We start from the raw sequence: 24,011 nt of genomic DNA, 5'->3' as shown, positions 1-24,011 counted from the left end.
TTTTTTCCCCCTGAAATTCTGTGCCCTTTTTACACCACACAATTGTACCTTTGATAATCGGGCCAAGGAGTTCTTTTATAACCTCATCTGTCCACAGGACTGGTTTCCAAAATGCATCAGATTTGTTTAGATGTTTTTTCATACTTCTGATGCTGAATTTTGTGGTGTGGACGCAGGAGAGGTTTTCTTCTGATGACTCTTCCATGAAGGCCATATTTGTGCAGATGTCTCAACAAGAGAACAATGTACAAAAACTCCAGAGTCTGATAAATCTTTCTGAAGGTCTTTTGCAGTCACACGGGGATTCTGATTCACTTTATCTGACACTCCTACAGCAGCTCTCACTGAAATTTGTCTTGGTTTTTCAGACCTTATCTTGACCTCCACGGTTCCTGGGAACTGCCATTTCTCAATTACATTTCGAAGTGAGGAAAGAACAACTTGAAAACGCTTTGCTATCTTTTTCTCCTGCATTCTGGGCCTGAACCATTTTCAGAGTACTAGGCAACAACTTAGAAGAACCCATGCCTGCTGCTTTTTGGCACAAGCTTAGATGAGGCTGGATTTTTTATAAAGCTGGGAAATTTACTTCACGTGGCTTTTCCTAACGATGATGATGAACAAGCCATAACCCTAACAGGCTAATTAAAGGGAATCTGTCACCCCATTTTTGGACTATCAGCTGCCGCCGCCGACATCAGGGGCTTATCTACAGCATTCTGTAATGCTGTAGATAAGCCCCCGATGTAACCTGAAAGATAAGAAAAAGGAGTTATATTATACTCACCCAGGGGCGGTCCGGGTCCGGTTATGGTCCAATGGGTGTAGCGTTACGGTCCGGCGCCTCCCATCTTTTAACAGTGATGTCCTCTTCTTTGCTTCCCGTCCTAAGTCCTGCGCTGGCGCACTGCTCTGCCCTGTTGCGGGCAGAGCAGATTACTGCAGTGCGCAGGCGCCAGACCAGGTCAGATAGGTAACATACGCCTGCGCCGGAAAGCAAAGAGGAAGTCACTGCTACAAGATGGGAGGCGCCAGACCGCGACACCCATCAGACCAAGACCAGACCGCCCCCCGGTGAGTATAATCTAACTTGTTTTTCATATCTTTCAGGTTACATCGGGGAAGGGGGGGCACATCTACAGCATTACAGAATGCTGGAGATAAGCCCCTGATGGCGGTGCCGGCAGTCCAAAAATGGGGTGACAGACTCCCTGTAAGGTCTGAAACCTTGGTCAAAGTTATCTGAGCACACAAAGCTCCAAGGGTGCTCAAACTTCTCTAGAGGCCGACTTGTCTACTTTTTTCCAGCCTCACATATTATTGTCTTATGCAAACAAATAAACCATGAAGTGTGAAAGGAAAAACACCACTTCAGCTATTACAGGAAACCAAACCTTGTACTAAGTGATAGATCCTCGTCATAAAAAAAATAATAAAAAAAAAAAAATCTCTTATCAACATATAAACAAGCGAGCGGAGTCTGCGCAGTGCACACATCGTGAGAAATAATTTAACCCTTTATTGTTTAAACCACGGAGAGTCATCATTTATTTAAAACATGAGCGCCGGCGTCCGTTCGTGTGATCAGACCATCAAGTCTCTTCCTCCGCTAAAAAATGGAGAATGTTTCCTCAGCACTGGAGGATTTTTTTTTTTTTGTAAAAGAGTTCAGGTGATGTGAGCGGTCGGGATCTATCGTGGCGGTAGCGGCATCTGTGGGGTCAGTGCGTCATCAAAACAGAATTTCTGAAAGACCTGAAGTGGATAAAGTGGGAATTAAATCATCTTCGTGATTGAAATCATCATCATCATCATCGAGATCATCTTCCTCCTCCTCTTGCACAGACAGCAGCTCGACATGTGTGTGATACTTCCTGCAGCTCCCTCTCCCCTCTCACAGCAGGAAGGTTCACACAGAGATAACTGCAGCTGCATCTCCCTCCTCCCCGACTTCTATTAACCTTTTTTTAATAACTTTTTCTTACATCTGTCCACTTAGTTGCCTTCCCTACATGTCTCCATCCACCTTCCTGTACATTGTGTGAAGCCACAGTATGGATCAGGGACCCCTTTAAGTCCATCCCTTTTACCTTTCCAAATTGCTAGATATAGCCAATACACGTCTCATCTGTCAAACGGCACATACATAAAATTAGTTCTAGCTACAATGAAGTCCCAGCGATGGGAGTACCTAGGTTTAGGGAATCTTTAGTGGCCCAGCTGATGCAGTAATGGAGGAGCAGTTGTTCCAATAATTCCTTTTCGTCCAAAAATTCCAGTTTCTCAATTCTGTGGATAAACAAGAAGATAATGTGACCGATGGACGATGATCCAGAAGGTTCAATCTTTTTTGCCCCCTCCCCCCCTCAAAATAACAGAATCTATATTAAAATCCTGCAATTTTCACACCGGCCACTGAGGGATTTTCTTTTTAAACTCTAATATTCCATTTCACCCTTACATTAGCCACATTGGACGGCTCCCGACTATCTTTTGTATTGAAGCATCTAATGAGCGTGTGCAAAAGTCATTGTGAAGGAAGGAGGAGCCGTAAGCTTTTAGAAAAGTGGCCGCTGCGAAGATTTTTTTTAAAATTTTTTTTAATAAAGGTTTCAATAGGAGGAAAATTAAATAATGTAAAATGCACGCAACACAAAAACATTGAGTCATTTTCTAAGGGTTTTACCACTTTTCCAAATCCAAGGCAAAGCAACAAATGCCGGGGGAACTTGCATTTTGCATCCTTTGAGTTACTCACCGCATCAGATCGGCTCGGGGCAGACTAGCGTACACTTTAATCATGTCCCAGGCATCGGCCGCCTCCCAGCCATTAGAGAGCAACCTCTCTATCTGCAAAAGAAAAAAGTTCCAAAAAGTTAGAAATAATTGGCATGAATGGGATCGGTGCTCAGTCTTAGGCCTCTTTCACACATCAGGTTTTCGCCGTCAGGCGCGATCCGGCGCTTTTGACAGAAACCGGATCCGGCGAAATGCAATGCCGGATCCGGTTTCCCCCCCATTGACTTGCATTTGCGCCGGATCGCGCCGGATGGCCATGCGTTTCATCCGGTTATCGCCGGATCCGGCAATGTGTCGCGATCCGGCGTCTGGAAAAAACGTCTACTGTAACGTTTTTTGTCTCCGGCGAAAAAGCCGGACACGCCGGATCCGGCGCGTCCGGCTTTTTCACACAATGAAAGCCTATGAGCGCCGCAATGCGCCGGATCCGGCGAAAGCCTGATCCGGCGGCCGGATCCGGTTTTTTAGTCTGAGCATGCTCAGTAGCTCTGCCCACAAGACATATATAAAAGCAAGACAGTGGGACCCACAGCCACTACCAACATGCCACCCAAGACAGCAACCAGGCGCAGGAGAAGGCAGGAGACCACTGCAGCACCATCCGCACCACCACCACCCCAAATGGAGCAGCAAATGGAACATGCTGAGGAGGGGAGACCAGCAGCAGAGGAGAGACGGTAATTATCAAATCCCCCATTCCTCCAAACTAGGGCTATTGAATATCAAGATATTCATTGGCCCTTTGTTTCTCTTTATTCAACAGCCGCCCAATAGATGCAGCAGCAGCAGCAATGGCAGCAGCTGGAACACCACCCACAGGCATGGAGTGTGGCCACCAGGAAGACAGCACATCTTCTTCTGGGAGCCCTCCCTCGCATCGTCAGCGTTTGACGGTAAGTTTTTATTTCCAAAATCCATCATCTCTGTAATATATGTCTATTCATTGCCTTTTATTTCAAAACAGGAATCACAAGATGAAGAGGAGCTCCCAGAAGAAGAAGGAAGGGGTGGACAGACACCTGGAGTGGGCTCACAATTGGTAAGTTTTTTGCATCAAACGCAGAAACACAACATCACACTACACACAACACATAGAAAACAATGTTCTGCAGACCACACACAGCAAACAAATGCCTACATCCAAAGACATAACATTTTTTGTTTTCTTCTCTAGTCTTCCCAATCTGGTGCTCGGCCAAGAGGTCCTCGCAGTGCCTCCCAGGGTCGTCGGCGACAGCAACGCGGCGGTCACCAGCGTGTAAGTATAAATATTTTTGCTTTGTTTTTTGCACTTTTTATTTCAATTTCTTTTGTGGAGGCTAATTATGTTATTTTTGTCTTTTTCTTTAACAGCCTTCACAGCGTGCTCCCGACTCTGACGGTGAGGATGGAGGGATTGATGTGGACCGCCTCATCGATCTCGTCAGAGAAAGGGAGCCGCTCTGGAATATGGCTGACCGCCGCCACGCTGACCTTATCGTTACCCGACGACTCTGGGAGGAAATCTGTTCTCTCCTTGTGGGCCGCTGGGAGGACCTCGATGCTCGGGCCCAGATTACAGAGCGTAAGTATATACAGTACCGGTTGCTTGATGTAAACCAGTGTTTCCCGAACTCCAGTCCTCGTGGTCCCCACGGATCATGTGTTCAGGATTTCTATTTACTTTGGAAATCCTGAAAACATGACCCCTGGGGACCATGAGGACTGGAGTTTGGGAAACACTGATGTTGTATACTAACCACTCCTTTCTCGTTTCAGGGAACAGAATTGTGAATCGGTGGCGGTCTGTGAGGGATCGTTTCAAGAAGGAGTTCAATAAAGAGATGCGGGCCCCGAGTGGATCTGGAGGACGCAGGAGCAAGTACAAGTACGCACAAGCCCTGTCGTTCCTCCGGGAAACAATGCTCACCAGAAGGTAAATATTACACACCACATGTGAAAAAAAATGTTAGATGTAAATTTTTTTTTCAGCCAGGGCCATACCATGTCAGTATTTTAATTGTTTTTTTTTCTCTTTATTCCACAGCACGGTGAGCAGCACTCGGGAGCCTGCACGATTGGACCCTTCTGAGGCGATCCCTGAGGAGACCGGCACCGAGGGACACTTCGACCGCCCCGGTACATCTGCACCTTCCCAGCCTTCCCACACATTCGACCCATCTGTCCCATCCACCAGCACAGGAGCATCGTGGCCGCCTACATTACATGAAGCTGCTGGTGAGGAGATCGCTTTCCCTTTACCCCACCCTTCTGCCCCTGCCACCTCTAGTACACCTGCGGGTACTGGGAGGCAGCGGCAGAGGGGTCAGGAAAAGAGTTATGCGCCAGAGTTCTTGCATCTGAATGCATCTTTCCAGAACTGTCTAAAAGTCTTGTCAGAGCAAATCTCCGCAGGCTATCAGCAGATCAACTCCAGCATTCTGGAGGTGAAGACACTTCTGCAAACCATGCATTCAGAAGATCTTCGCCAAACCACACCTTTTTCAGGTCTGTTGTGGAGCGCATGGAAACGCTCTCTCCTGCCCAGCAGATGCATGTAATGCATTCATGCCACGCTGCTCTCCAGCAAGTTACCTCCCAACCTCCTCCTCCTCCTCCCACCACAGTAGTTCCTCCACCTGCACCCCCTCCAGCCACTTTCCATCCTCCCCCTCCTATTACATCTACACCCCCTCCAGCCACTTTCCATCCTCCCCCTCCTATTACATCTACACCCCCTCCAGCCACTTTCCATCCTCCCCCTCCTATTACATACCATCCACCTCCAGCCACTTTCCATCCTCCCCCTCCTATTACATACCATCCACCTCCCCAGCACCAGCCACCTCCCCAGCACCAGCCACCTCCCCAGCACCAGCCACCTCCCCAGCACCAGCCACCTCCCCAGCACCAGCCACCTCCCCAGCACCAGCCACCTCCCCAGCACCAGCAACCTCCACAGTACCAGACATCTCCCCACTTCCAGCAACCTGCCCCGTACCAGACATCTCCCCACTTCCAGCAACCTGCCCCGTACCAGACATCTCCCCACTTCCAGCAACCTGCCCCGTACCAGACATCTCCCCACTTCCAGCAACCTGCCCCGTACCAGACATCTCCCCACTTCCAGCAACCTGCCCCGTACCAGACATCTCCCCACTTCCAGCAACCTGCCCCGTACCAGACATCTCCCCACTTCCAGCAACCTGCCCCGTACCAGACATCTCCCCACTTCCAGCAACCTGCCCCGTACCAGACATCTCCCCACTTCCAGCAACCTGCCCCGTACCAGACATCTCCCCACTTCCAGCAACCTGCCCCGTACCAGACATCTCCCCACTTCCAGCAACCTGCCTCGTACCAGACATCTCCCCACTTCCAGCAACCTGCCCCGTACCAGACATCTCCCCACTTCCAGCAACCTGCCCCGTACCAGACATCTCCCCACTTCCAGCAACCTGCCCCGTACCAGACATCTCCCCACTTCCAGCAACCTGCCCCGTACCAGACATCTCCCCACTTCCAGCAACCTGCCCCGTACCAGACATCTCCCCACTTCCAGCAACCTGCCCCGTACCAGACATCTCCCCACTTCCAGCAACCTGCCCCGTACCAGACATCTCCCCACTTCCAGCAACCTGCCCCGTACCAGACATCTCCCCACTTCCAGCAACCTGCCCCGTACCAGACATCTCCCCACTTCCAGCAACCTGCCCCGTACCAGACATCTCCCCACTTCCAGCAACCTGCCCCGTACCAGACATCTCCCCACTTCCAGCAACCTGCCCCGTACCAGACATCTCCCCACTTCCAGCAACCTGCCCCGTACCAGACATCTCCCCACTTCCAGCAACCTGCCCCGTACCAGACATCTCCCCACTTCCAGCAACCTGCCCCGTACCAGACATCTCCCCACTTCCAGCAACCTGCCCCGTACCAGACATCTCCCCACTTCCAGCAACCTGCCTCGTACCAGACATCTCCCCACTTCCAGCAACCTGCCTCGTACCAGACATCTCCCCACTTCCAGCAACCTGCCCCGTACCAGACATCTCCCCACTTCCAGCAACCTGCCCCGTACCAAACTCCTTCCCCATACAACTTGCCATCAACATCATCTGCTCCTACAGTCCCTGCCCAACCCTCCACTCCACCACCCACCACCTCTTCTGCTTCCCACATGTCCACCCATTCTGTAGTTTTTTCCACACCTTCACCTCTAACTGTTCCTTCCCCACAACGATCCCAGTCCTCTCTCCACACTCCCAGTGTCGAAGTGTCCCGCAGCCCCTACAGCAGTATTTCCACCACACACTACACAGAATTATAATGTGTGTTTTTAAATAAAAATGACCAGTTTTATGGTTTCAGTTTTATAGTTTCAAATTTTTATTAAACATGTTTATTAAAATTTTAAAAAAGTTTACTAAAAAAAACATTTTTCAATAAAAGTTAAATTATTTTACACTGGTTGTCTGTCATTTCTTTCTGCGGCGAAAAAGGTTAAATACAGGGTATTTAAAAGGTGAAATGGTATTCAAAACCAGGTATATAACTGTGGGTAAATTTTAGCTTTTTGCCACAGTTGTGTTCCTGGTTGTGTTTGAAGCAAAGTATTTCACCTAAAAAGTTGTGTTTATTGTTGGTGATTTCCTAACAATGTACACAACTTTTGTTACAAGGTGAAATACTTTGCATAAAACACAACCAGGTACACACCTGTGGCCTAAAGGTAAAAATAGAGACCATGACAAGATAGCCAACTTTGGTTGGCAAAGGTATATACTGTTGGTACAGAAGGTACACGTTTGGTTGGGCACAAATCTTTCACACTCTGTCATCCTGCCAGTGTACTCTGCCTTGAGGTGACATAAAGTATAGTGCAAAATTGTCCCTCATTACTGAAACCGTCACAGAACTTCTAGTGGTAATGTCATGGTAATCTTGCAAGGTGGTTTCTTCAGAGGTGTCCTCAATGGAAATGGGTTCCTTGCATATAACAAAATTGTGGAGTACCACGCACACTTTGATCACCTCGTCCACAGTTTCTGTCTTGAGGTTGATCGCAGTCAATAGGACCCGCCATTTGGCTGTCAGAATACCAAAGGTACATTCAACCATTCTTCTTGCTCTTGTGAGGCGGTAATTAAAAATGCGTTTTGGTCTTGTCAATCCTCTGCTAGAGTACGGTTTCAAAAGGTGTTCTGACAGCTGGAAGGCTTCATCCCCTACACAGACAAATGGCATAGGTGGACCAGATGTTTGCGGCAGCGGTCTAGGTGGTGGGAACTGGAAGGTGTTTCCATACAGTTTACGCCCCATGGCAGACAGTTTGAAAACTTGAGAGTCATTGGAGCGGCCATAGGCCCCAATATCAACCGCAATAAATTTGTATTCCGCGTCAGCGATGGCCATGAGGACAATTGAAAAATATTTCTTGTAATTGAAATATTCCGATCCCGATCCAGCTGGCTTTACAATGCGGATATGTTTCCCGTCCACAGCGCCCAAGCAGTTGGGAAACTGACATATCTGTTGAAACTTGTCAGCAATTTCAATCCACCTCTCTGTTGTGGGCTCTGGTAAAAACTCTTCAGCTAAGGCCTCTTTCACACTTCAGTTTTTTGCATCAGTTATAATCCGCCAAAAAGGCGGACAAGCGTATCCGTTCTAAACTGAGGAATCGCTGGCCGGGGAGAGAGAGGGAGAGAGAGGGAGAGAGAGGGAGGGAGGGAGGGGGAGAGAGAGAGGGAGAGAGAGGGAGGGAGGGAGGGGGAGAGAGAGAGGGAGAGAGAGGGAGGGAGGGAGGGGGAGAGAGAGAGAGAGAGAGGGAGAGAGGGAGAGAGGGAGAGAGGGAGAGAGGGAGAGAGGGAGAGAGGGAGAGAGGGAGAGAGGGAGAGAGGGAGAGAGGGAGAGAGGGAGAGAGGGAGAGAGGGAGAGAGGGAGAGAGGGAGAGAGGGAGAGAGGGAGAGAGGGAGAGAGGGAGAGAGGGAGAGAGGGAGAGAGGGAGAGAGGGAGAGAGGGAGAGAGGGAGAGAGATTTTTGAGGATGGTGACGGACAGCAACTTTTGGCGGATCCTCACAAAAAACGGATGCAACGGACAGCAATCCGTCACAATCCGCCATTAATGCAAGTCAATGGGAAAAAAACGGATCCTCAAAAAAAAAAATTGAGGATCCGTTTTTTTTCAAAACCTGGCGGATTGTGACTGATTGTAAAAACGGAAGTGTGAAAGAGGCCTAAGGAGTCCCACAGTGCACGGCATGTGTACTTCACAATTCCAGATATGATGGAAATCCCGAGTCTGTACTGGAAATGCAGTGACGAAAGTGATTCTCCAGTTGCAAGAAATCTGTGGGGAATTAAACAATAAATTAGTTTTAAATCACAGCATTACATACCAAAACTGACCTAACACTTGGAGATACAAACTACCACCAACAAGATTGCAGTGAAAGTGTGCTCTGATGCGAGCACATCCAATAAATGTGGCTTACCTTAAAGTCACCATCAGACGCTCTGCGGGTGAAACAGAGAAGTGGCAATAGGTGTCCGCTTTTCTTATGAGGTGTGCAATGCGCTCCACCAAGTAATCAAAATTCTCCATTTTCATCCTAACATATCCAAAAAATTTATCCGGGTTTCGTCGAAGGTCCATGCATAGTGTAGAATAGACCCCACGCGTCATTCTCTTGGCTGTGATGGGGTGGATCCACAAACGTCGTCTACGATGCCTGATGCGCTGCTGTCTCGCTCTCTCCTTCTCCAGAACAATCACCCTCAAACGATTCGCCTCCGCTGTAAAATCCGCCAAATTCTTCAAAATATTTCCAATCACAACATCCATCTTCGCCAGTAACTTGCTCTTCTCTCCAACCTGCACTTTCTCCTCTACAACCTGTCAAAGAAGGGCTGTAGGAACATGCTATATATAGTTTTCCAGTAGCCAATCCCGTTCGGAAGGCCACAAGGGTCAATTTTAAAAACCGGATCCGGCGTAATCCGTCGAAAAACGGATAGAAAAACGGATGAACCGGATGAGACGGATCCGGTTTTGTCTGTCAAGAAAAAGACGGATCCGGCAGAAAACCGGATCCGTCACATCCGGTTTTACTAAACATTTGCCGGATCCGGCGTTCCGGCACGACGCCGGATCGCGCCTGACGCCGAAAACCTGATGTGTGAAAGTAGCCTTAAAGGGATATTTCCCGTCTGGCACAATTATGACATATTTATGATATGTCAGAGGGGAGTCGGGGGTTGGGGCGTCCACCTGCTGGAATGGCCCCATCATAGGAGGTGACACACAACACGCAGATATCTGTAGATCAGCACGTACGGGATGGATTCCCTAGTTTACCGATATCTTATCGCACATAAGTACAAGTCACTTATTAGAAGGTTCCATCAGCTGATCGATTCACTTTTTGTACTCAGCAAACTGAACTCCAGTCACTAATATCTATAGTGATAAATGATTAATGAGACAATTACACCTCTGTCCTAACGAAGCAGCAAAAAAAACCCTTCATATCAGCAACTAATCGCACTGATCATAGTTTTCTCCAGATAACATTCTTATACATGGGGCAGTATTATAATAGCTATATTCCTGTACATAGGGGGCAGTATTATAGTAGTTCTATTCCTGTACATAGGGGGCAGTATTATAGTAGTTATATTCTTGTATATAGGAGCAGTATTATAGTAGTTATATTCTTGTACATAGGGGCAGTATTATAGCAGTTATATTCTTGTACATAGGGAGCAGTATTATAGTAGCTATATTCTTGTACATAGGAGCAGTATTATAGTAGTTATATTCTTGTACATAGGGGGCAGTATTATTATAGTAGTTATATTCCTGTACACAGGGGCAGTATTATAGTAGTTATATTCCTGTACATAGGGGGCAGTATTATTATAGTAGTTATATTCCTGTACATAGGAGCAGTATTATAGTAGTTATATTCTTGTACATAGGGGGCAGTATTATTATAGTAGTTATATTCCTGTACACAGGGGCAGTATTATAGTAGTTATATTCCTGTACATAGGAGCAGTATTATAGTAGTTATATTCCTGTACATAGGGGCAGTATTATAGTAGTTATATTCTTGTACATAGGGGCAGTATTATAGTAGTTATATTCTTGTACATAGGGGGCAGTATTATAGTAGTTATATTCTTGTATATAGGAGCAGTATTATAGTAGTTATATTCTTGTACATAGGGGCAGTATTATAGTAGTTATATTCTTGTACATAGGGGGCAGTATTATAGTAGTTATATTCTTGTACATAGGAGCAGTATTATAGTAATATTCCAGTACATAGGGGCAGTATTATAGTAGTTATATTCCTGTACATAGGGGGCAGTATTATTATAGTAGTTATATTCCTGTACACAGGGGCAGTATTATAGTAGTTATATTCCTGTACATAGGAGCAGTATTATAGTAGTTATATTCCTGTACATAGGGGCAGTATTATAGTAGTTATATTCTTGTACATAGGGGCAGTATTATAGTAGTTATATTCTTGTACATAGGGGGCAGTATTATAGTAGTTATATTCTTGTATATAGGAGCAGTATTATAGTAGTTATATTCTTGTACATAGGGGCAGTATTATAGTAGTTATATTCTTGTACATAGGGGCAGTATTATAGTAATATTCCAGTACATAGGGGCAGTATTATAGTAGTTATATTCCTGTACATATGAGCAGTATTATAGTAGTTATATTCCTGTACATAGGGGCAGTATTATTATAGTAGTTATATTCCAGTACATAGGGGCAGTATTATAGTAGTTATATTCCTGTACATACGAGCAGTATTATAGTAGTTATATTCCTGTACATAGGGGCAGTATTATTATAGTAGTTATATTCCAGTACATAGGGGCAGTATTATAGTAGTTATATTCTTGTATATAGGGGCAGTATTATAGTAGTTATATTCTTGTACATAGGGAGCAGTATTATAATAGCTATATTCCTGTACATAGGGGCAATATTATAGTAGTTATATTCCTGTACATAGGGGCAGTATTATACTAGTTACATTCTTGTACACAGGGGGCAGTATGATAGTATTTATATTCTTGTATATAGGGGCAGTATTATAGTAGTTATATTCTTGTACATAGAAGCAGTATTATAGTAGTTACATTCTTGTACACAGGGGGCAGTATGATAGTATTTATATTCTTGTATATAGGGAGCAGTATTATAGTAGTTACATTCTTGTACACAGGGGGCAGTATTATAGTAGTTATATTCTTGTACATGGGGAGCAGTATTATAGTAGTTATATTCCTGTACATATGAGCAGTATTATAGTAGTTATATTCCTGTACATATGAGCAGTATTATAGTAGTTATATTCTTGTACATAGGGACAGTATTATAGTAGTTATATTCTTGTACATAGGGACAGTATTATAGTAGCTATATTCTTGTACATAGGGGGCAGTATTATAGTAGTTATATTCTTGTACATAGGGACAGTATTATAGTAGTTATATTCCTGTACATAGGAGGCAGTATTATAGTAGCTATATTCTTGTACATAGGGGGCAGTATTATAGTAGTTATATTCTTGTACATAGGGACAGTATTATAGTAGTTATATTCTTGTACATAGGGACAGTATTATAGTAGTTATATTCTTGTACATAGGGGCAGTATTATAGTAGTTATATTCCTGTACATAGGGGGCAGTATGATAGTATTTATATTCTTGTATATAGGGGCAGTATTATAGTAGTTATATTCCTGTACATAGGAGGCAGTATTATAGTAGCTATATTCTTGTACATAGGGGGCAGTATTATAGTAGTTATATTCTTGTACATAGGTACAGTATTATAGTAGTTATATTCTTGTACATAGGGACAGTATTATAGTAGTTATATTCCTGTACATAGGGGGCAGTATTATAGTAGTTATATTCTTGTACATAGAAGCAGTATTATAGTAGTTACATTCTTGTACACAGGGGGCAGTATGATAGTATTTATATTCTTGTATATAGGGAGCAGTATTATAGTAGTTACATTCTTGTACACAGGGGGCAGTATTATAGTAGTTATATTCTTGTACATGGGGAGCAGTATTATAGTAGTTATATTCCTGTACATATGAGCAGTATTATAGTAGTTATATTCCTGTACATATGAGCAGTATTATAGTAGTTATATTCCTGTACATATGAGCAGTATTATAGTAGTTATATTCTTGCACATAGGAGGCAGTATTATAGTAGTTATATTCTTGTACGTAGGGGGCAGTATTATAGTAGTTATAATAGGAGGGACAGTTGGAGAAATATCATCCCAACTTTACAAACTACTGCCATTAATAAGACACTAAAAACCAGTATGAACCAGTAGGTTTGCCTGATAACGTACAGGTGGAATGTGAACACGATGGGAATGTGTCTATCTCATTATGTAAGAATGATGTACAGTATGGAATAACTAAATAAAGAGGCCTCAATACTGATCGATGTCGCCAAGGCCCATTTAGTGGCGCAGAGCAGATAGTTAACACATTAGTGATGTATTATGACTGATATCAGGACCTCACATTGTATAACGAGCGGCTTCTGACCTGTGACTGGAGTGAGCGACAGGCCTCTACCCCGGCCAGGTTACACTGTCTCCTCTGCAGATTCTCCACCATAATCTGTCCAAAACGGTCCGCCATGTTCACCTGTGAATATTGGAGCAGAGGGTGAGGGACGCGTCCTCATCACCTTCCTCTTACTGCTAACTAATAATCATGGAGCGTTCGCAGGTTGTGAAGAGAGCGTTCATCGATCCGGGCTATTAGACCAGACCATCAATGAGACAGTTATGGCCATTTTCTCCCTGCAGAAGAACCTTTGTCAAAGCTCGGCCTCCGCAGATAAGAAGCGGGGGGAGCCAGCTATCAATCAGGCTGATGTCGACAGTCGCGTCTTGTCAACAGATCAGAGCAGATGAGAAGCCGCTGCCCTGTCATCGTGATGTCAGCAGAAGTGGCTGAATCTCGAGCAGGAGCGATCTGCGACTTTTCTGTGCTAGATTGAGCAACTGCCTGTTCGGGGGTAACTTGCCAACTGCTGAGGGTCTGACCGCTAGGACCCCCACAGTTCTTCAGACTAGGGTTCCTGAAAATTCTGCAGCCCCATCCTGAATGGAGCAAAGGTGCGAATACTCAGCCTCCTCTCCATTCATTGTCTATGGGATCGCTAAAAACAGAACTTGGACGCTTCCCTCAGTCCCATAGACAATGAATGGAGCGACGGTCCAGCATGTGCACCTCTGCTTCAGCACCTGTGATCAGGTTACCTGTTCATAATTAATAAACATGGCGGTGGGGAACGTGCCTGCAGCCCACTTCAACAAACTTCCAGACTGCTCCGGAGTCATATAAACCAACACGCACTCGGCCACGAGAAGAGTCGGCAATCTGGAAATCAAAGAGAACGTGAGAACGGACTGAACCCAACATCACCCAGCGCAAGTACAAAGACCCTAAATGCAAAAAGTAACTGGAGTAAAAAGTATTCTACATACAGTAAGTTATTGCTCCAAGTCAAAAGAGTGTATAACACTACAGCGCCTGTGAAGAGTATAAACTAAGGCTGCCCCCATTCCCCCATACCAGGATTGCTGAATCTTCCTCCTCTCCATAAGAATATCAGGAACCAGCACCAGAAGAGAACCCATTAAGAGTTCTTCATTTTAAACTAACCCAAATTAAAAATCACTTTTGTAACTTGGTTGGATAAAAAATATGTTGCACCGTCTAGCGTCTGCAGCTGCTATGCATCACAGTGCATTACAAGCTGCTGAATGCGGTTCACAGCTCAGTTTGGTCTCCTGAGTGATCATCGAACCTCAATTTATCAATTCTAAGTCAAGCAACCTTCTTGTGATCAGAATTGATCTTGGATGATCACTCCAAGAAAGTGATCTCGTTCTCTGACAAATCTGGCTTTGAACTGTATTCTGCAGCTCAATGTGTACCGTAATACATAGAAGCTGCAGAAGCAGAGCGCTGCAAGAATGTTAAGTTAAGCCAAGTACGTAAGTTACTTTTAGGTTAAAAAGCATGCATTTAATAAAAATAGCCAAAAATGGTGTACACAGCCTTTATCTTTGCGATGGTCCACTTCTCTTCTATATACAACACTGCAAGTAAGACATGCAGAGCGACAGAGACGACAATTTATATAGGAGGAGGAAACAAAAATACCCAAATATTTATCGTGTAAAATCAACGTAATCAGGATAAACCGACACCTTACTGTGGGTCCATGCCAAATTTCTTTAGCTTGTCCTCCAGGTCCTTCAGGTGTCTCAGGTCTGCGCCGATGATGGAATAGTGCGAGGAGTCCAGGCTGTGGGAATCTATGGGAAGAGGCAAACAATAATGTCTCAGAAAGCGGCACAGCCTGGACATGGGGATTTCTACATGGTTCTGTGATTGCGCCCCAATATCATAGATCCCTCCGTAAGACCTGCACCCCGACTCTCTGATGATCAACCTCATCGAGGGACTGCTGAACACGCAGGAAAGTAGCACCATTCATTTCTAAACCTGCTGGAGCTTCACAACCCCCTTCTTTGTGCCGCAGGGTTCCTGGAGGTGCGGACCCCACTAATCTAACAGCAAAGTTTAAACAAACCCCATTAATAGGACGACTTCCAATGAGTCTCTGTTTTCTCCCATTCCCTTTAGGCCATATAAGAGTCTGGCATTAGTGCACAGGCCACGATCCAAGCTTTCTGGACTTATACCTAAGGGTTAAAATGCAGGGGTACACGGAGGGGACAAAGTGCTCGCTCTCACCAACTATTTGCAGCTTTCCCTTGCTAGTACTGTTTTATGATGTGTCAATATAGGAAGATAAATAAATGATAAATGCTGACAATGAGAACTTGTATTGGGGAGGGGGGGTGTGAGGAGACTTATAGGGGCTGTCTGGTGAAAACAACCTCTGCTAAGTGATCACATTCATCGGTGGGTGCCCTTGCACTTATTGGGGCACTTTTAGCATAGGGGTGGCGGTGCGCACGCCCGATCGCCGCTCCATTCATTCGCTTCTGGAAAAAGAGCGCAGTGCTCTCGAATGAACGGAGCGGCGGATGAGCAAGAGACCGCTGCTTCCTTCTGACGAGGATTAAAAAAATGGCCGATTCTGATTACCGGTGGGGGTCCCAGCGGCAGGACCCCCACAATCAAGGCCGGGTTTGGCTTTTATACATTACAAGAAGGACCTGACAGAAGGTGGGGGAAACTTACGACCCCCCGCTCTCTGCATTACACCACAACGTACCAGCAGCACACGGCCGCGAGACTCAAATTGCAAATTTCTACCAACTCAAAACAGGAGACCACCGAGGGGCCAATGCACCCAGACCGATCATTGCGATATGCCAGTCTTGTTTAAAAAGAAGGTGCCAAACTCATCAAGAGGTGCATGTCACATAATGAATTCAGCGCCTCTTCTAAGTGGCGTGCGCCTCCATGTGCTGCGGCAAAAATGTTACTACAGTCTGGGACTGGAGTAGCAATTCTGACATACACACCAATGTCATTTTTGATGGATTTTGGTGGACAGGCATGCTCCGTGCTCCCTGTCCTGGAATGACCAATTCAACAGAGCTGGCAAAAAAGGGGTGTTAGATTGCTTAAACTTGCGGTGTCAAGTGAAAGTCAACCTCTCTTATGACTTCACAGGAGAACCAAAATGGTAATGATGATGGGGTCTTCATTAGGTGCTGACAACCCAACGGCTCTTCCGAATCGCTGGAGACAAACACCAAACGCTTCTGGGACCCCTACCGATCTGCGGAGACCTCATCTGAATGGAGCAGAGGTCAAACATTATGGATAGGGGATAATTACACAGGAGCGCTCACTCTGCCGAGAGTGCCGGTGTCCTCTGAGAGAGCGATCCATCGCCAGACTTGTCGGCAAGAACAGAAGGATTGTCAGACTGAAATCGAAGATACCGGATCCTTATCTTCCCTGACATCAGTCGTCCTGGGACAGTCAGGATCCTCCACACACATTAGACCATCGGCCGAACATGTCGATGTTGGCGTTCGGCCAATGTGTATGGGAAAGGGGTATGAAGAAGAATCAGAAGTCCCTGCGCAGACCCCAGACCCACCTATAAGGAGCGACTCTCCAGAATGTGATTCCATTATTGGCTTGGACAATGGAGGCTTTGATCTATTAAAAAAAAAAAAAAGATAAAAAGTTAATCTATAAACTCAAGGGAAGAAATCATTCTCTGTTTTTACTACTTGGATATAGACTTCAACTATGTCCAGAGGTTTTTATTGGCAAAACGAAATAGCGGCTGTGGTGAAATGAGCGAATGGTGCCAAAAAAATGTAGCGTTAGGTGACAGCAAGAAAGTAAAAAATGAAGATCACATATTTTTACCATATTGTCTAGTATTGAACCACAGCAGCCAGTACATCACTGTGGGTCTAAGGGGGTCCCTGGACCACCATAGTTAAACACACATCTATGAATGTTGAACAGGTATTCGCCAACTCATACAAACACTAAAAGTCTGGTGTCGTACGCCTTATAAGGAGTCAGTGCTTATAGGGCACAAATCGCAAGGACAACCACTATAAGTATCCTGTGTTAGGGTAAATGGACAGCAAAAACTGGGTCCTAAGTGAGGGGTCTCACACTACGAAAAGGATGCCAAATAATGTAAAGAAAACAGGAATGAAATCATCTGGAAATCTGTTAAACCACAAATTTTTATTTGTAGAAGAACCCAGATCAGAAGATCATCGTTAGACATTTTTCCATATCATTTGAAGAAATTAACTCATTTAGAACTTCATGGCAGCGACATCCCAGAAAAGTTACAAGGGGGTTAAGAAAAGCAAGTGGTACTAAAGAAAAACAGTCGGAGGGTCAATTTTTAACAAAGTCACATGACTGTGTATAAAAAGAGGTTGTCAGAGGCAGAGTCTCTCAGAAGCAAAGATGGTCAGAGGTGTAAAAATTAAGGAACAATTTCAGAAAAACGGTCTAAGTAAAATTGGAAAGATGTAGAAAGCAGAGGGGAGCGCCCCAGCACCCAGCGGAGAGGGGAGCGCCCCAGCACCCAGCGCCCAGAGGAGAGGGGAGCGCCCAAGCCCCAGCGCCCAGAGGAGAGGGGAGCGCCCAAGCCCCAGCGCCCAGAGGAGAGGGGAGCGCCCAAGCCCCAGCGCCCAGAGGAGAGGGGAGCGCCCAAGCCCCAGCGCCCAGAGGAGAGGGGAGCGCCCAAGCCCCAGCGCCCAGAGGAGAGGGGAGCGCCCAAGCCCCAGCGCCCAGAGGAGAGGGGAGCGCCCAAGCCCCAGCGCCCAGAGGAGAGGGGAGCGCCCAAGCCTCAATATTTTAAAAATTATTAAACAAAAAAAAAAAATTGGGCACAAACTCCAAACTGTGGAGCAGTGAGAATCAAACATCAGATAAGAATGGGACACAATCCTCTCCCAAATCTCCAGGAATTGTCTCCTTAATACCCAGACTGTTGTAAGATGAGGGGACCCAACACAATGGTGGACACGACCCAGGCACAACTTTTGTGAAATGCGTTGCTGCCACCAATTTCCAAATAATTTCTTTTTTTCAAACGAAAAGGAAAAATGTCCAACGTTCACCTTCTGATCTGTGATTAAAATATAACTATAATATATATAGAATTTAGTATTTTGCTTTATATTTTACACAACTTTATGAAACTGGGGATTTGCGTTTATGAATAGGATTGAGATGCAATACCAGACTCAACCTGGTTATAAGTGTGGTGCTGTCCCTGGATGACAGCAGCCGCGCACATTAGACATTACGTTCCTGCTGAATTATTGCACTTCAGCCTCACAAATGCGCTGACTTACTTTATGTTATATAGTTTTCTGGCCACTATCGAGGGGAAGTCGATCTCAAAGTACTTCGTCGGGAGAATATTTTCATCCTGTGACAACGTAAAAAAAAAAAAAAAAATGGTTAAAAATTGCTGGAAATGTCATCATGGGAAAAAAAAAAAAAACGAACTTGTCATCGATTCTAATGTACATTTATCACACAGGTGCAATGGAGTTGTCCCAGGTCTTTGGACCAACATGGTGGGAAGAAGAAGATCTCCCCAGAAGAGCTCAGCCCAGCACTGCCCTTTCCTAAAAATGAAGATGGGCTCGATATTAGGACAAGTATATCAGTGACGCAAAGCGAGTGCACCATGGACTTCGCAGGCGCCATGCACTGAGCAGCCGATCCCTGCAGGGACAGTCGTCGTTTCAAAGACAGCGCAGTATCCTGCAAATCTGCCATTAATGTCCGAGATGAGATCACCCCAGAAAAAAAAACCTCAAAAACCAGATTTTATCAATACTTCATTTTTAGAAGAGAGCCAATGAATTTCAGTGGAACTGACTTCTACAAAACTCCATGTTAGCCAAAATGCAGATTTTTTTTTCTTAATTCACTTGTGCACAAATTTAGTAGAACAGCGGCAGATGGCATAAAAGCCCATCAAAATGATATAGAATAATTTTAAAAAAAATCCTTATACTCCCCCTCCACTCCGCACCTCATCCTTAAAGTTAATAATTCTAGCAGACAAACCCGGGAGCCTTTATCACATCCCAATCTCAAATATCTGCAGCAGCGATAAGGGCCAGATAGGCAATGTGCAGGGTTATCAGGAGTCTGATAAATTGTCGCTTCTCCCTCGTTGGAAGGACCACAGAAAGCAATCGCCTTCAGCCTGCAGCTCTCCCGCTGTCGGCACATGCTGGGAGTTGTAGTTTCATGGCGGCCAGAGAGCCACAGGTTGGGATTTATACCACGGTTTATCCCAGGGGTATGAATGCCCGGCGTATGGGCATCTGTACCTAGTGTACCCGCTAACCGCAGAGCCCCGAGGTGATGGGCACAGGATCGACGCTCTGCAAAGACGCTGAACAAGCAGGAGACGCCCGAGGATCTGTCTGCAGGATCTGATGCACAGGCTCCTCACCTTTAATCTCCAGAACGTGGTGTCCAGCCCGGCCCCCAGGCTGATTATCTGACACCGGCACTCCATCTTCTTCAGAAAGGCGTTCAGCAGCTGATTGACCCCTTGCACACGGGCGTAGTAACCTAAAAAATGACAAGATGGAGAGTTAGATGTTTAAAGGTCGTTTGTTTCTTCAATTCTCTGCCTTCTCCTCTCAGAAGCGCTGATGCCCCGCACCCACCGCCCCCCCGACAGATGCCCCGAACCCACCGCCCCCCCGACAGATGCCCCGCACCCACCGCCCCCCCGACAGATGCCCCGCACCCACCGCCCCCCGACAGATGCCCCGCACCCACCGCCCCCCCGACAGATGCCCCGCACCCACCGCCCCCCGACAGATGCCCCGCACCCACCGCCCCCCGACAGATGCCCCGCACCCACCGCCCCCCCAACTCATGCCCCGCACCCACCGCCCCCCCAACTCATGACCCGCACCCACCGCCCCCCCCCCATTCCCGGCACCCACCGCCCCCCCCCCGACTGATGCCCCGCACCCAGCAACCCCCCCCCCCCCCGACTCATGCCCCGCACCCAGCGCCCCCCCCCCCCCCCCGACTCATGCCCTGCACCCATCGCCCCCCCGACTGATGCCTCGCCCCCCGACTCATGCCCCGCACCCATCGCCCCCCGACTGATGCCCCGCACACTTGCCTCTATTGATCTCCGGGGCTTTACGCTCTTTTGCTTGTCTCACAAAATACTGAATGTACGGATCCTTCCAGTAACCGACACTGACAGCAAACCTGGAAACAGAAGAAATCTGATGAGCAGCCGGGAATACTCGTCCCCGAGACGTCTCCCGCTGCAGACAGTCACTTCTTCTGGCCGCTTCCATCACACAGATCACAACTAATGATTACACCTGAAGACTTTCCCATTTACATGAAGAGAAGCTCTGGATGGGCTCGGAGCCGGCGGTGCACTGCAGCTGAGGAGCCGCTGCCCCTCGCACTAGGTAGATGTGCACAGAGGTGGGGTGGCCGAGGTTTTGGAGCTGACAGGGCGCCATCAGTAATGGGAGTCAGCAGGAGCCCAAGTACGACCCCAGCACTCCTAGTAGTGCACGACCGGGAGGATGAGAGGCGGCAATGGCAGGAAAAGGATTCTTGTGAGTCCGATTATCGGATATTGCACCAGAACAGAGGCGACCCCAAAGGATCCTGACTGCCATCATCTACCGGGCTAAGGAAAGGCTCCTGACCTGCAAAGGACGGGGGTCTATAAGGCCGGAGGAGGGGAGGGCGGCCTCTAATAATCACAAAATAAATATACATGTCCACCCACTGCCCCCCCCCCACCGCTCCTGTGCGCCCCCTCTCCTCCGACACATCACATGATCACAGCAACCAATTAGCAGCCAATGACTGGCTGCAGTGGTCATGTGACAAGATTAAAAAGCAACCAAGTTGATGGGTGGCAATCAGAACATGCGCAAGAGCCGCAGGGGTCAGAAGGTGAACATATAAATATTGGAGGCACATAGGTCTGCAGGGGGGCTGTGTACACAGAACGGCATAACTGGAGACACATAGGTCTGCAGGGGAGCTGTGTACACAGAACGGCATAACTGGAGGCACATAGGACTGCAGGGGGGCTGTGTACACAGAACAGCATAACTGGAGACACATAGGTCTGCAGGGGGGCTGTGTACGCAGAACGGCATAACTGGAGACACATAGGTCTGCAGGGGGGCTGTGTACACAGAACGGCATAACTTGAGACACATAGGTCTGCAGGGGGGCTGTGTACACAGAACGGCATAACTGGAGGCACATAAGACTGCAGGGGGGCTGTGTACACAGAACGGCATTACTGGAGACACATAGGTCTGCAGGGGAGCTGTGTACACAGAACAGCATAACTGGAGACACATAGGTCTGCAGGGGAGCTGTGTACACAGAACAGCATAACTGGAGACACATAGGTCTGCAGGGGAGCTGTGTACACAGAAAGGCATAACTGGAGGCACATAGGTCTGCAGGGGGGCTGTGTACACAGAACGGCATAACTGGAGGCACATAGGACTGCAGGGGGGCTGTGTACACAGAACGGCATAACTGGAGGCACATAGGACTGCAGGGGAGCTGTGTACACAGAACGGCATAACTGGAGACACATAGGTCTGCAGGGGGCTGTGTACACAGAACGGCATAACTGGAGGCACATAGGACTGCAGGGGAGCTGTGTACACAGAACAGCATAACTGGAGACACATAGGACTGCAGCGGGCTGTGTACACAGAACGGCATAACTGGAGGCACATAGGTCTGCAGGGGGGCTGTGTACACAGAACGGCATAACTGGAGACACATAGGTCTGCAGGGGGGCTGTGTACACAGAACGGCATAACTGGAGGCCCATAGGTCTGCAGGGGGGCTGTGTACACAGAACGGCATAACTGGAGGCCCATAGGTCTGCAGGGGAGCTGTGTACACAGAACGGCATAACTGGAGACACATAGGTCTGCAGGGGGGCTGTGTACACAGAACGGCATAACTGGAGGCACATAGGTCAGCAGGGGAGCTGTGTACACAGAACGGCATAACTGGTGACACATAGGTCTGCAGGGGGCTGTGTACACAGAACGGCATAACTGGAGGCACATAGGACTGCAGGGGAGCTGTGTACACAGAACGGCATAACTGGAGGCACATAGGTCCGCAGGGGGGCTGTGTACACAGAACGGCATAAATGGAGGCACATAGGTCCGCAGGGGAGCTGTGTACACAGAACGGCATAACTGGAGGTCCATAGGACTGCAGGGGAGCTGTGTACACAGAACCGCATAACTGGAGACACATAGGTCTGCAGGGGGGCTGTGTACACAGAACGGCATAACAGGAGACACACAGGTCAGCAGGGGGGCTGTGTACACAGAACGGCATAACTGGAGGGCCATAGGTCTGCAGGGTAGCTGTGTACACAGAACGGCATAACTGGAGACACATAGGTCTGCAGGGGGGCTGTGTACACAGAACGGCATAACTGGAGGCCCATAGGTCTGCAGGGGAGCTGTGTACACAGAACGGCATAACTGGAGGCCCATAGGTCTGCAGGGGAGCTGTGTACACAGAACGGCATAACTGGAGGCCCATAGGTCTGCAGGGGAGCTGTGTACACAGAACGGCATAACTGGAGGCACATAGGACTGCAGGGGGGCTGTGTACACAGAACAGCATAACTGGAGACACATAAGACTGCAGGGGGGCTGTGTACACAGAACGGCATAACTGGAGACACATAGGTCTTCAGGGGAGCTGTATACACAGAACGGCATAACTGGAGACACATAGGTCTTCAGGGGAGCTGTGTACACAGAACGGCAGGAGATTTTGTTAGGACTATTCCCATGCTTGCTCATGTTCCGTTTTCTGGTAGCAATCACGAGCAGGGTGCAGTGTGGACGGCCCCTCACGCATCCTATGGCGGCTCTTCGGTGACCCCCGTCAGGTACATGTAATGACGGCTGCGGTGCTTCCTCACCTCTTACAGATAGAGGCGTCATCGCACGTGCCTCTCACAGCCTCGTCCGCGGTGTCAGACTCTTGCCCGGCGGTGGCGGACATTTTGCTCAGCTGTAGGGGTTAATGGGCTGAGCTCCGTGTGGGCGTGACGTCACTTCCGCTACTTGTATCTGCGGTCACGTGATCGCTTGTTTCTACCAGAGCAAAGCCCGCAATCCACCAATGAGAAACCGCAGGGGAGAAAGGGGCGGAGTCCTCGGAGTGTATGGGGGTGTGAGGGTGCACAATGCGGGGGGATGTCTGTGGTGGGATTGGGGGGTGCACAATGCGGGGGGATGTCTGTGGTGGGATTGGGGGGTGCACAATGCGGGGGGATGTCTGTGGTGGGATTGGGGGGTGCACAATGCGGGGGGATGTCTGTGGTGGGATTGGGGGGTGCACAATGCTGGGGGATGTCTGTGGTGGGATTGGGGGGTGCACAATGCTGGGGGATGTCTGTGGAGGGATTGGGGGGTGCACAATGCGGGGGGATGTCTGTGGTGGGATTGGGGGGTGCACAATGCTGGGGGATGTCTGTGGTGGGATTGGGGGGTGCACAATGCGGGGGGATGTCTGTGGTGGGATTGGGGGGTGCACAATGCTGGGGGATGTCTGTGGTGGGATTGGGGGGTGCACAATGCGGGGGGATGTCTGTGGTG

At 47.7% G+C, this 24,011-nt stretch overlaps 1 protein-coding gene across 1 annotated transcript; it reads right to left on the bottom strand.

The window, feature by feature from the left end:
- Positions 1-1,499: 1,499 nt before the first annotated feature.
- Positions 1,500-23,486, bottom strand: LCMT1 (leucine carboxyl methyltransferase 1). The gene is made up of 11 exons (XM_073559281.1): positions 23,333-23,486; positions 20,501-20,592; positions 19,811-19,932; positions 18,690-18,766; positions 16,952-17,013; positions 15,080-15,182; positions 14,118-14,238; positions 13,396-13,497; positions 2,759-2,850; positions 2,192-2,289; positions 1,500-1,755 (listed from the first exon to the last, which is right to left on the bottom strand). The coding sequence occupies exons 1-11, from the start codon at positions 23,413-23,415 to the stop codon at positions 1,733-1,735; spliced, it is 975 nt and encodes a 324-aa protein (XP_073415382.1). The 5' UTR covers positions 23,416-23,486; the 3' UTR covers positions 1,500-1,732.
- Positions 23,487-24,011: the final 525 nt, after the last annotated feature.

The sequence above is a fragment of the Dendrobates tinctorius genome, unplaced genomic scaffold (genome assembly GCF_039654945.1).
Source record: "Dendrobates tinctorius isolate UK_male_01 unplaced genomic scaffold, ASM3965494v1 ptg000267l, whole genome shotgun sequence".
In the NCBI taxonomy this organism is placed as follows: Eukaryota; Metazoa; Chordata; class Amphibia; order Anura; family Dendrobatidae; genus Dendrobates; species Dendrobates tinctorius.
The sequence above is the reverse complement of the archived record's forward strand: the minus strand, read 5'-3'. Positions and strand labels throughout refer to the sequence as shown.

Excerpts from the sequence above, each read along its gene's own strand:
- LCMT1 (XM_073559281.1), bottom strand. The coding sequence starts at position 23,415 with ATGTCCGCCACCGCCGGGCAAGAGTCTGACACCGCGGACGAGGCTGTG. Across the intron at positions 19,933-20,500 it reads AGCCCCGGAGATCAATAGAG|GTTACTACGCCCGTGTGCAA; the intron begins GCAAGTGTGCGG and ends GTCATTTTTTAG. Across the intron at positions 2,851-13,395 it reads GTCGCTCACTCCAGTCACAG|ATAGAGAGGTTGCTCTCTAA; the intron begins GTCAGAAGCCGC and ends TTTCTTTTGCAG.